The 11,918-nt window shown below is 47.1% G+C and overlaps 1 protein-coding gene across 2 annotated transcripts; it reads left to right on the forward strand.

The window, feature by feature from the left end:
- Positions 1-8,535: 8,535 nt before the first annotated feature.
- On the forward strand, positions 8,536-11,450 carry LOC6549824 (segmentation protein Runt). Of its 2 annotated transcripts, none has more exons than XM_001978593.3 (2): positions 8,536-9,544; positions 9,918-11,450. In XM_001978593.3, the coding sequence occupies exons 1-2, from the start codon at positions 8,830-8,832 to the stop codon at positions 10,745-10,747; spliced, it is 1,545 nt and encodes a 514-aa protein (XP_001978629.1). In that variant the 5' UTR covers positions 8,536-8,829; the 3' UTR covers positions 10,748-11,450. The 2 variants fall into 2 exon arrangements, with proteins under 2 accessions (XP_001978629.1, XP_015011398.1); XM_015155912.2 differs by having other exon boundaries at positions 8,536-9,535; positions 9,918-11,449.
- The last annotated feature ends 468 nt before the right edge of the window (positions 11,451-11,918 follow it).

Raw genomic sequence — 11,918 nt, forward strand, 5'->3', positions numbered from 1 at the left:
TTACCCTTATTGATTAAAGGGCTACATTCGATGTACTATTCCAGGAAACTCGTAAAATAAGTCTGAATACAAATATTTACACTGTTATTAGAAAAGTTGTTTATGCTGTATATAAATATTTCTATATTTATTTGAAATGTAAGTTATAATGGCTAGTGTAAGTGAACCAATCACCGTCGATAATATTCTTGAGCCTACATATGCCATTGAATTCCAAATTAAGCCAATTTCGTCCCACATCATTGCCCATTTGTCGACATGTGTACATCGATTATAGCCGTCCTGATTTTCTGCCATAACTCTTCGTGGTCATACGTGTATACATATGGTTAAAGTGCAGACCTCCATTGTTTGCCATCTGATTTAATGTGCGTATTTAAATCGAGACGCGAGTTAATCAAGCATTTTTGGTCAAGTTAATATTTTTTTAGCGGTTTACTCCATTGACAAACTTTCTACCCACTCGCTTCCTCTCATGCCCTCTCTCTCCCACTCGAGCGCCCCATCTCTTTCTGTGTTGACCAATAACCAACCACGGTTAACCAGACAAAAGGCCACAAAAATGCCACGAAAATCCCAAACTAAAATTGCACACAAACAACAGAACGGCAAACAAATGGCTTAACCCCACAGTGCCGGGCGGGCCAGCCCCACGAGAGAGAGACGGCAATATGGGGGTGCGACAGAGATGGGCAGAAGAGAGAGCGTAAAAAACTGCGCAAGCTGGGCATAAAAATTCAAGGCAATTATGCATACAAGTTGACAACTTCCAGTGAGAGGGGCTACAAGTTGGGGTTAATTCCCCCCAAACAGTGCTCAAAAATACTATAAGCCCACGTTTGAGTAAACTAAATTTAATTGTGGTTCACCCCGTCTTTGTATTTATAAATAATAAGTCATGTTTTTATTTATGTCTTTATTTAGCTAATTTAATAAGAAATGTGTTTCCCTTAATGACCTATTGTTAAAACAATTTGTATAGTCTTAAGTCCAATTTTGCAAAAGAGTGCCAAAATCATAAGCCAAGTAGATTTCATTTAAATCTTAAATTTATATATAAGCGCTTTGCTAAAATTAGAGAACACTTTTTATTTTCGGTGCACCCAAGTGTCAGTAATGGTGCTGAGAACTCTTTAATGTCGAGCGTTGCTTCCTTGCTTTTATTTTTTTAACCCCACATCCCAGGTTCTGTCTCCGTCTCGCTTGCACGCGTCTACCCGTCTCTTTCCTGCGCGGAGATGCTTGAAAAGTTACGACGACTTTGGCCAGAAATACAAACCAGCAAACCGCGTTTTGATTTGCAACCCTTGGCGGCCTAAGACGGTCGACCAGAGGAAAAACCAGAAAAGTGGGTGGAAAATATGGTTTAACCCCCGCCCCGTTCGCCCACTCGTGCCGTCCCGCTCTGTTCGCCCAAGCACCAAAGGACGAAAGGACCGAAGGCCGACGGACCTCTCTCTCTCTGGCAAAGCCAAAGCCAAACTAGTTTTGTGGCCGCAGCTGCCGCCGCCCTTAACCCCCGCGCGCCCCCAGTGCCGGCGGAAGACCACCCCTTTAACCCACTAGAGTCTGGCTCTTTGGGGTGGAAAGGAAAAGGAAATGCCAAGGGAACGGGGCAAACAAAAAAAAAAAAAGAAATACAAAATTGAAACATGAAACGTTCGGCGGACAGGAGCGTTTTCCAAGACGCGCTCTCCGTTTTTCCAGCCAGATAGGGACGGGACGTGCCAAACGGACGGAGAGAGAAAGAGAGAGAGCGAGGGAGAGAGAGAGAGCGATACAAACTTGGTAAAAAAGAGTTGTCATGGAGCCGCGAACGAAACAGGGGCGTCCATTTCCAGGGGCAAAGGAAACTTATCTGAAGACCAAAGTAAAGCTGCCTGAATACTGCAGAAATTAGTCAAATTTTAATATATATTTCAAGATAAGTTTATTTATTTTTTGAACAGAGCTAGAAATTAAATGCATTTTTTATTCACCAAATTAGCTAAGTAACAAGCAATCAGTTAAAAGAATCTGTACCAACGGCTAAAGCAGGAAAATTTAAATAAACGGAAGCAAAACCCCTTTCGTAGTCTAAGCCACTGCAGGAAAAGGGAGAAAAACACAATAGCAGCTGGAAAAAAGTGGGGAAAATGGCAGGAAAATGCAAAAAAATGTGGAAAAAATCAAGGAAAAGCCGGTGACGAAGGCACTGCAGAGGAGCCAAGTCTACGACCATTCAAGCTGCCCGATGCCACGCGATATACCCTACAAGCGAATGGCGCGGCATATGCCACTTCAAAATGGCCGCCAATTATGCGAAATTTGATACCCAGCCGGAGTGCGTTTTTTACATATCAATTGGGAATAGATCTGAAAACTGGTTCCCGGCTTCCTGCCCGTCATACGGAAGGGGTCGCAATCGCATTAAGGACGCACTCCTCGGGCGGACTTAACGGATTTCCAGCTCTAATCTGCGCATTGTCTGCCCATCGGAAGTTCGAGGGTCTGTGTGTGTGTGTGCGGAGCGTGCTGGCTGTATATAGTCGCGATTTCGATATGTCCATGTATGTGCATATGTAGTTATATACCCATTTACAAAGCCAAAAGTTGCAGTTCAGAAGTTAGCGCCAGGGAGGCATGGGAAGGAGGGATTCGAAAGGACGAAAAGGGGTGGGGCAGCGGTATAAAATGGAGGATCGGTTGGTGGGAAAACGCGTTTAATCAAGAACAGATCGACCTTCGGTAGAGGGTGGCCAATGCATTGAGATCTAACCCCTTTTAAGGCAGCTTTAAATTAAATGTCCTACTGTGACGAAAGCACAATAAAGACAGAAGATCCACTATCAACATTCAGCCGGGCCTTGAAAAACCCATAAATCAAATGAATTGTATTGATATAAAAAACAACTATAAATATCAAAAGATGAAATAAAACGATGCCGATGAACACGAAAAGTGTCCTTTGATCAAAAACAGCCCAAAACATAACCAAAGGATCTTTGTTGTGCCAACAAATAGAAACAACTTGCACACTCCTTCGACCTTCTATACAGTTTCCCATTTTTATTTTTTAGTTTTTCTGTAAACAATTTGTAGCGGACATGTGTAACAATTGCCGGAGATCATTAGGATTTCAACGCCGATCGGACAGCTGCATTTCACCCCTCCCCCACCAATTTTCCCCTCTTCGATTTTCCTTGGTTAATTGTCGCGGGCCCAAAAGAAAGTCCATTCAAAATGGTTACGGATCGCTCCTGCCAAATATCCATTGTTGCAAAGTAAACAGAGAGTGGCCAAGTCAACGAAAATTGAGGCAATATGTACATAATTATGTGCGTGTGTATGTGGAAACAAGAAGCACAAATGACATGTGTCCCAAGCATTCCAAGGATCCGAGGATCTGGGGATTCGGCCAAGATGGAGTAGCGCACACGGGCCAAAGAACAGCTGGCAGCCGCTCCGGCTGCCGGAGCTGGAAAAGTGTGTGGAAAACGGTGGAAAGCCAGCCAATGCATGGCCACCTAACCAAAACACAATTTTGTGGGAGTGTCGCAAAGGCAAGGCAAGGCAAGCAAAAAAAAAAAGAAAACCAAAACCAAAACCAAAAAAGGAAAAGGTAAAAAGAAAAACAGAAGGAAAGCCGAAACACACTCATTCCCCGCTTTCCACCACACGAAAGAAAATAAAAAACACCCCCAGAACGCAGAAAAAAATCACTCAAACAAGCGTTTTCCAATGGAAAGTGGTGAACCGGCTGTGGTGTAATTTTTTCCGAGGGTTGAAGGACGTCGCCAGCGGGGAAGGAAAAGGGAGGGGGGGGGGTGCGGTCGAAAGATGCTGCCGACGTCGCTGCCGGCAGCGCTGCCAGCGCCACAACCAAAACAACAAACCACAATTCACTTACACAACGCCGCAGCCGCAGTCGCAGTCGTAGTCGCTCCGCTGCCGCCGCGCTGCCCGCTTTTCCGCTTTTCCACTGCTGTTTTTTGTAAATAAAGAGCAATGTGCGAATTGGCGGCCCAACTTGTTAAATACACTTTTTAGTGTGTTTTTAAAAATATTTATGTAAGGCCATTAAATAAGGAATGCCATTAATTAAGCAATTTTTAAGCCATTAATAAGAAACTATTTAGCTGCATTTTTAAAGCCATTAAAAAGGAACTATTTAGCTGCATTTTTAAATACATTTAGCTAAATAGAAGCAATTTAGTTGCATTTTGTGCGACATTATTCTTGGTTTTATCCGCCCACACAGCTTTATTTATTTATTATATTTACTAATATTACATTTATCATAAATGCTGCGAGCTCTTAAAAAAAGTAGTATTATTACTTGTTGCTGCAAAATAAGTTTCCAGCTTATGTGGCGTTCATTTGAAATAGTCAAATAAACCGAACACCGAAGAGTACAAAAATGTTCCTCGATTGGCAGTCGCTTTTGTTTTTATTCTGCTGCGAGAAGCGGCAGTGAGAATTTCCCCTGCGCCACTGGAATTTCCACGGTGCCAGAGTTTTCCGCTCTCTGTCGCTGCTTTTTCGCTGGCGCTTTGGGGCTCTGGGCCTTGGGGTTCTGGGTCCTGTGTCCTGGTTCCTGGGATCCCTGTGCATTCAGTATTGCCAAGCCAACGGCTGAGCGAGGAGCTCCATGAGGAGAGGCGGAGCCACGATCGCCGCAGCCGTCTCGTTCGCTCCCACAACGATCGCCCTACTAATAAATCATCCCCTCTGGGATGTCTGCTATTTCCGTAGCATCTGCTCGCCAACGGTTGGCCGATCTCTGCGGTTACCCCAGCCCCTCGAGCGTAGCGGCCTCTCTTTCGTTCGCCTGGTGCCGTCTCTTTCTGCGAGGGGGAGGGGTCTCACGGCACGGTGATTGGGGGATGAACGGCGTGCTCGTTCGCACAGATCTTCCAGCGATCGCGGTTGCGATGGCCATTCAATTGGAGGATCTTTCTTCGGGGATCGCACGGCATTTGCATAAGTGAAATCGCATCTCACAGATACGAACCAGTATCTATCCGGTATGCATCGTAGCTCGAATACCAAAGTAAAATACTAAATAAAATCTGCACTTAGAATTATTTGGGGCTGCTCTGTTGGGGGTAAGTGAGGAGCTGTATTATTAGGCTAATTTTAGGCTTTAGTTTGTGCACAATTTGTTGTGCGCATAGTTTGAGTGCGTGAATACAGATTTTTGTCGCCTTAATCTGCCATCGGTTAATCCCACTAAAAAGCGAAGTCCTCCGCGTTTTGGTAGCCAGGTAGGCATTTCCCGTATCAGATGCTGGTAGTTTATTTTTTGGGACCGACTTTTATGGCCCGCGGCGGCGGCTAATCGGCCAAAATATTTGCGGGGCGTGCTGCTTAATCCGGGCGATTGACTTTCATAAGCAAAGGATTAAGATTGCGCGGTTGGGCTACCTGTTTTCTAGGTGGCAGTGGTGAGGTGCTGTATATATGATGGTACATCTGAGGGTCAGGTACGTGAGGGCCAGTAGAATCGTAGTTTTCCCACTTTTTTGGGGCCGCAAAAAAGCATCGGTGGGCCCATAAAAAAGGGTTGATCCTTGGCTCCTGCGGGCTGGCTGCGATTTTGTGGAGATCGGGCACTACCTGCTGCTCGGTGATCCCGCGGGTCCTGCGAGTCCTGCGATGCGCGTGCTGCGGCAGCTCCTGTCGCAAATTGCCAGGGAATCGCAGCAGGATCCAAGCAGCGACGACAGGAGCGCTGATTTCCCGGGAAACCGTCAATCGGCCATCGGCAATCGCGTCCTTGTCGCACGCCCGCCAAACCTGCGCTGTCCTGCCATATATCCCATGGCTACATGGTGTGGAATCGGCGTAGGGACACGAGGTCCTTCGCAGCGAGCGGCCGCGCACGTACAAAAGGCAGCGCTGCCGATACACTGGATTTACTGGAAGTGTGCGTCTACAATGTCCAGCTGAGAGCGGCGCGTTCTCGCGACATTTTGGTTGGTCTTGCCTCGTGGTTCCCCTACCAGGATGGCCATGCTCCCCACTCCTTCTCCTCATTCTCCTCCTCCTGCCGGTGCCTGGAAGGTCCCCCACCTCGGAAAAGTCGCGGGTCCTGTGTGGCCTCGTTTTTAAGGTTGTTTTGGTGGGCCGCAATTTTTTGGCCAGTCGGGCACTTGATTTGCGTTCCACTGCACGAAATGGGTGTTTAAGAAATTGAAACAATTATCTTAAATTATGGAAAAATATAGAAAAGTATGAAAAAAGGTTTAATTTGCGGAACGCACACACATCTAAGCTACTTTATATTAAGCGGCACTTTGTTATTACTTAAAGTGAATTAAATCAGATCATAGATCATTTTTTGAAGCTGAGTTTCATAATATGAAGGACTATCACTAATCCAATCGTTAAGCAAAACGTACAAATCTGGAAACCCAAATATACGCAGCTAGATTAGATGGAAAAGTGTTCAGTTGCAGAAGCGTAGGCGGCCAAAGATACTCTATGTTTTCCGAGTATGACACTTCCGGATCAGATTAAATGCGATCAGCTAGCTAAACCTGATCCAATCAAGGATCGGCGATCGCAGGCAGCGAAAATGGAAATGAAATCGAAGAGGATTGCGCCACACGAACTGAGAGGCGCTCAAATATTTACATGACTAATCGCAGGATAATCGCCCGATCAGCATCAGGATTAAGTTCGATCCCCGGAGAGATCGGTGGCAGTGTATCTTGAGATACTCGTGGTACTGCAAGCGGACTGGACCGGATCCGCCGGACCTGACAATGGGTGTTAGTAGCACAGATCCAGATCGGAGATTGCAGATCAGTTGATCGAGTTCCGAGTTCGGAGATTGGAGATCTGAGATCGGCGATGAAGTAAATTTGGGCGGAATCGAGAAAAACATTGAGCAACACGGAGGGATCAGTGTGCCGTAATATGATCAGCCGGGGATTTCTGATTATTTTCAATGAAGCAGTAATTTTGGGACATTTACACACAATGCAACGTAATGTTAAGCATGTGTATGTGTTGCATAATTGGATCTGATCCTAAATTATTTAACTTAACTTATTTGCAATGAAAAGTATAGGGATGTCATTGATATAAGCAAATGTCGCTGCAAATGGTTAGTAACAGATTTCTGAACAGATTATTAAAGCGATTAAGCCTGAAAGACCGCAATAAAAATGGTAGCCATAATATTGAGGTATTTAAAATATCGTGTTTATATGGTAGTTCCTTTATATAAGATTTTGCGTTCTCAAGATTTAAGATTGTGTATCTGCATCTATGTACATTTAATCAATGAATTTCCTTTCGAACACTATACCGTAGATAGATCACGGTATATACAAGAACCATAAAATATATAATAATAAATACAAATATGAAGGAAAATATAATTAATCTTGTAATAGTATGCCATAGTGCATACCATCCTCATCATCTGCGGACTCGCGCAATTTCGTACTATAAATGTAGTTATATTATCATGCATTTGAAATCCTGTGTTCATTTTTAATCCAAATGGATAATTTGGCGGACTCCACTTCCGCCTCTCGCATGAAATTCGCGGGCTTACGAGTATATTATCTAATTATAAGATTATCTCCCGATCCTTTGATCCCAAGGTGGTACTGATAGCTGTCCCGATGCTTGTGATAATATTTATGATAATTTCGCAACCTGATCCCTCCTCGCACTGACTAATTGAGTCCTCATGTCCTGTCGGCAGGACGCCCCTGGCATCCTAGCAACTCGGGCAGGGGAAGAGAATGAGCAGAAGAAGTGGAAGAAGAAGGTGAAGGGAACCCCCCGTTTGGCCATGGGTGCCTACCTGTACCGCCCGCCCCCGCCTCCGCCCCCCTCGGCGACCCCCTCGGCAGGAGGGCCGCCAAAACACGCGCGCCGCTGGAAGTGGAAAATGGAAAACTGTTGCACGGCAGTTTTCTTTTGGCGTGCGTGGCGAAAAAATAAAATTCAAAGCGAAGAAAAGGAAAACGCACACAATTTCCAGACCGCCCGTGGGGAAAAGCGAGAGAGGGAGCGACAGCCAGAGCCAGAGCCAGAGCGAGAGAGTGGAAAAGTCTCGGTGTATTTCTTTTTTTGAGTTTTTCTTTGGTGCAATTTCCAGGCCTTCACTCGCTCTCTCTCTCTCTCGCTCTCGCCCATGCGATTTTCCTTTTTTCCGCTGTATTTTTTCCTTTTTGGCCACAAGTAACAAGCGACTTCTCTCTCACGTACACAGACACACTGACACTCACACACAGCAGTACACACACAGACACACACACACACACAGAGAGACCGCAATGGAAAAATGGGAAATTTTTTGCTGTGGTTGTTGTTGCGGCGGCAATGGTGGTTGCTCGATATACCGATATATACCTGCCCCGGCACCCTTAAAGGCGCGCCTGTGTGCGTAGGTAGCCAACCACACCACCATGCCGCCCAGGATAATGGACGGGAAAGAGACGGCGCTAGCGCCGTGCAAGTGGGACGGGGCACAAACGCCGGCAGAGCCGTCGACAGAGGCGGCGAGCAGCGCATTCCACTTTAAATACTGCCAACGATCGCAGCAGAGAATCAGTTCACTCAGCGACTTTAGCGTGTCGAGAACGCACAGAGAAATATATCGATTTCGACTTTGGAAAACAGAAACCGAAACCGAAACATAAACAGGCTCGAAAGAAGCAGGGTTCGAAATCGCGAAATCGAAACAATCCAAACCAAACGACCAAACGAATTTTTTCCAAGTGACCCCCGATAAAGTGAAGTGCTTACCGAGAATCCGAGAATAGAGAACCGGCAATCGACGACAGCCCCAGGATTACGGCTACGATTTCCACATTCGGATACAAGATGCATCTGCCAGCGGGTCCAACGATGGTGGCCAACAACTCACAGGTCCTGGCCGCTGCCGCCGCCGCAGCAGCTGCCGCTGCGGCCGCAGTTGCCCAGGGTCCTGGCCTGCAGCAGAGCAGTAATGCCGCCAGTGCCACCGCCTCCGCCTCCGCAATCAATCCCGCCCAGAGCCTGGCCAACACGAGCACCCACTCGGCCAGCAGCACAGGCAGCTCCACCCCGGATCTCAGCACGAACAACACCAGCTCGAGCAGCAACGCCACCACCAGTCCGCAGAACTCCGCCAAGATGCCCAGCTCGATGACCGACATGTTCGCCAGCCTGCACGAGATGCTGCAGGAGTACCACGGCGAGCTGGCCCAGACCGGATCGCCCTCGATCCTCTGCAGCGCTCTGCCCAACCACTGGCGGTCGAACAAGTCGCTGCCCGGCGCCTTCAAGGTGATCGCCCTGGACGATGTGCCCGATGGCACCCTCGTGTCCATCAAGTGCGGCAACGACGAGAACTACTGCGGCGAGCTGAGGAACTGCACCACCACCATGAAGAACCAGGTGGCCAAGTTCAATGATCTGCGCTTTGTGGGCCGATCGGGACGCGGCAAGTCCTTCACGCTGACCATCACCATCGCCACCTATCCGGTGCAGATCGCCAGCTACAGCAAGGCCATCAAGGTGACCGTCGACGGGCCACGGGAGCCAAGAAGTAAGCAAAGTGAGTTTTTTAGTTTCCATTATGTTTTCAGTTTGATCCACTCCCACTTCCACTCCCAAAGACTCCACTCCCCAAAAACCATTTGCATATCTCGAGAGCAATGCCTAAATATCAATATATTTGTTTGCAAAAAGTTCATTTAACTAGTTATGATCTTAAACCACTAAATTCATTTTTGAGTTCACTTTAAATGATCAGTCACTTAGAAACAATTCAGGTGATTACTTTGAAGTTATTAGCATCATGTCGATGTATCCAAAGATCTTGAGAACCAACCAAATCCCCCACCCCAACCCACCTTTTTACAAACGCATCCTGATGACATCTGAGTTGTGCTTTACTGACTTCCCGCCCTTTTTCTTTATCCTTCCAGGCTATGGCTATCCCCATCCCGGCGCGTTTAACCCGTTCATGCTGAATCCCGCTTGGCTGGATGCGGCGTACATGACCTACGGCTATGCGGACTACTTCCGCCACCAGGCAGCCGCCCAGGCGGCCCAGGTGCATCATCCGGCGCTGGCCAAGTCCTCGGCCTCCTCGGTGTCGCCAAATCCCAATCCATCGGTGGCCACCAGCTCCTCGTCGGCGGTCCAGCCATCTGAGTATCCACATCCGGCGGCAGCAGTGGCTGCGGCGGCGGCGGCGGGACAACCGGCGGCCATGATGCCATCGCCACCGGGCGCGGCGCCTGCGACGCCCTATGCCATGCCCCAGTTCCCATTCAACCATGTGGCCGCCGCAGCCGCCGCCAAGGCAGCCACGCCACACGCCTTCCATCCGTATAACTTTGCCGCGGCAGCGGGCCTGCGAGCCCGCAATGCTGCACTGCATCACCAGAGCGAGCCGGTCCACGTCAGCCCCGCCTCCTCCAGGCCATCCAGCTCCTCGCCCACCCAGCAGCACGTGCTGCTCAAGCTGAACACCTCCATCGAGACGAGCTCCATCCACGAGCAGTCCGCCAGCGATGGCGACTCCGACGACGAGCAGATCGACGTGGTCAAGTCGGAGTTCGACCTGGACAAGAGCCTGGATGTGGCGCCCCTTCGCATGCGCTGCGACCTGAAGGCGCCCTCGGCCATGAAGCCGCTCTACCACGAGAGCGGTCCTGGAGCGGTCGCCAGTAGCCGCCAGCCGTCGCCGGAAACGACCACCAAGATCAAGAGCGCCGCCGTGCAGCAGAAGACCGTGTGGCGGCCGTATTAGGCCACCCATGGGGCATCTATGTTAAGTAGATCCTGATCCCCAAAGATCTGGAGGAGTGAAGAAAACAAAGTGATAAAACAGCGGCGGCGCAGAGCGGCAAGCGGGCAAAAATTATAATTGTGATATAGTGTTATAAGTTACGACGCCTCCGGCCGGCAAACGGAGCAGCCTCATCATCAGTGGGATAGAAGGATAGACGGCAGCAGTAGCAGCGATTAACTGATCAAGGATAATGGATAGAGGACAAAGAACAAAGGACAAAGCAGCCCCATCCTGGACATCAGACTCCGGCGAAGTTTTATGCTCGGACTCATAAAATCGTGCGACGAGTTTGAATCACAGGCCCTCGATTTTCACCAGGATTTTTTACAAATCCCAGAAGAAAACACGATAACTCCAAAACTCAACCCAAAAAGAAAATACCAAGAAAGCAAACTTTAGTTCAATTTCATTTCAACACATAAAACAAAAAAAAAACAAAACAATTTGTACATAGCTAACTAGTTGTAACACTCCCAACTTTTTTTTTGAAAACCTATTTTTTTCAAGGATAATATGCGAATTTAGCTATTTTTAATCATTATGTTTAACTAGTCTTGTAAGCGAGAAATCAATTTTTTTGTCTAGCCATAAGTTTTAGCGCGAAAAGAGATCTAACACAAAAATCGAATTTGAAACAAAACCAAATAAAAAACAAAAATCACACACAAAAAGTATTTACAAAATATCATGTATTTGTTTTCATTTCTCCAAAGGTTTTTGCAACACTTTTAGCAATTCTCTTTCAGCATTAAGTCACATCTTTCCCAATTATTGAAGTTTGAAACAATATTTGGCAATTTTCCAATCCCCATAATGAAAAGCAATCCCCCTATAATTGAAGCATTCCCAACAATTTTGTAGATCCAATATTTTGTTCAACATTTTTTGCCTGATTGGGGAAATTCACCTTAACGAACAACAAAAGAACTTCACAGACAAGCATCAAATCGAAAATTAGTTGATAATAAAATGCGACTGTGAATTGCCTTGCATATTGAGAAACCCAACAAGATTATCAGGCCAAAACAGTCGAAAACCCAGCCGCGAATAAATATTTTTATTTTAACTTATCTCCTGAGCATTATCGATAGTAACTATTGTGGTTGTCAGCTGAGGGGGAAATGCAAGT

The sequence above is a fragment of the Drosophila erecta genome, unplaced genomic scaffold (genome assembly GCF_003286155.1).
Source record: "Drosophila erecta strain 14021-0224.00,06,07 unplaced genomic scaffold, DereRS2 tig00000126-arrow-pilon, whole genome shotgun sequence".
Lineage (NCBI taxonomy): Eukaryota > Metazoa > Arthropoda > Insecta > Diptera > Drosophilidae > Drosophila > Drosophila erecta.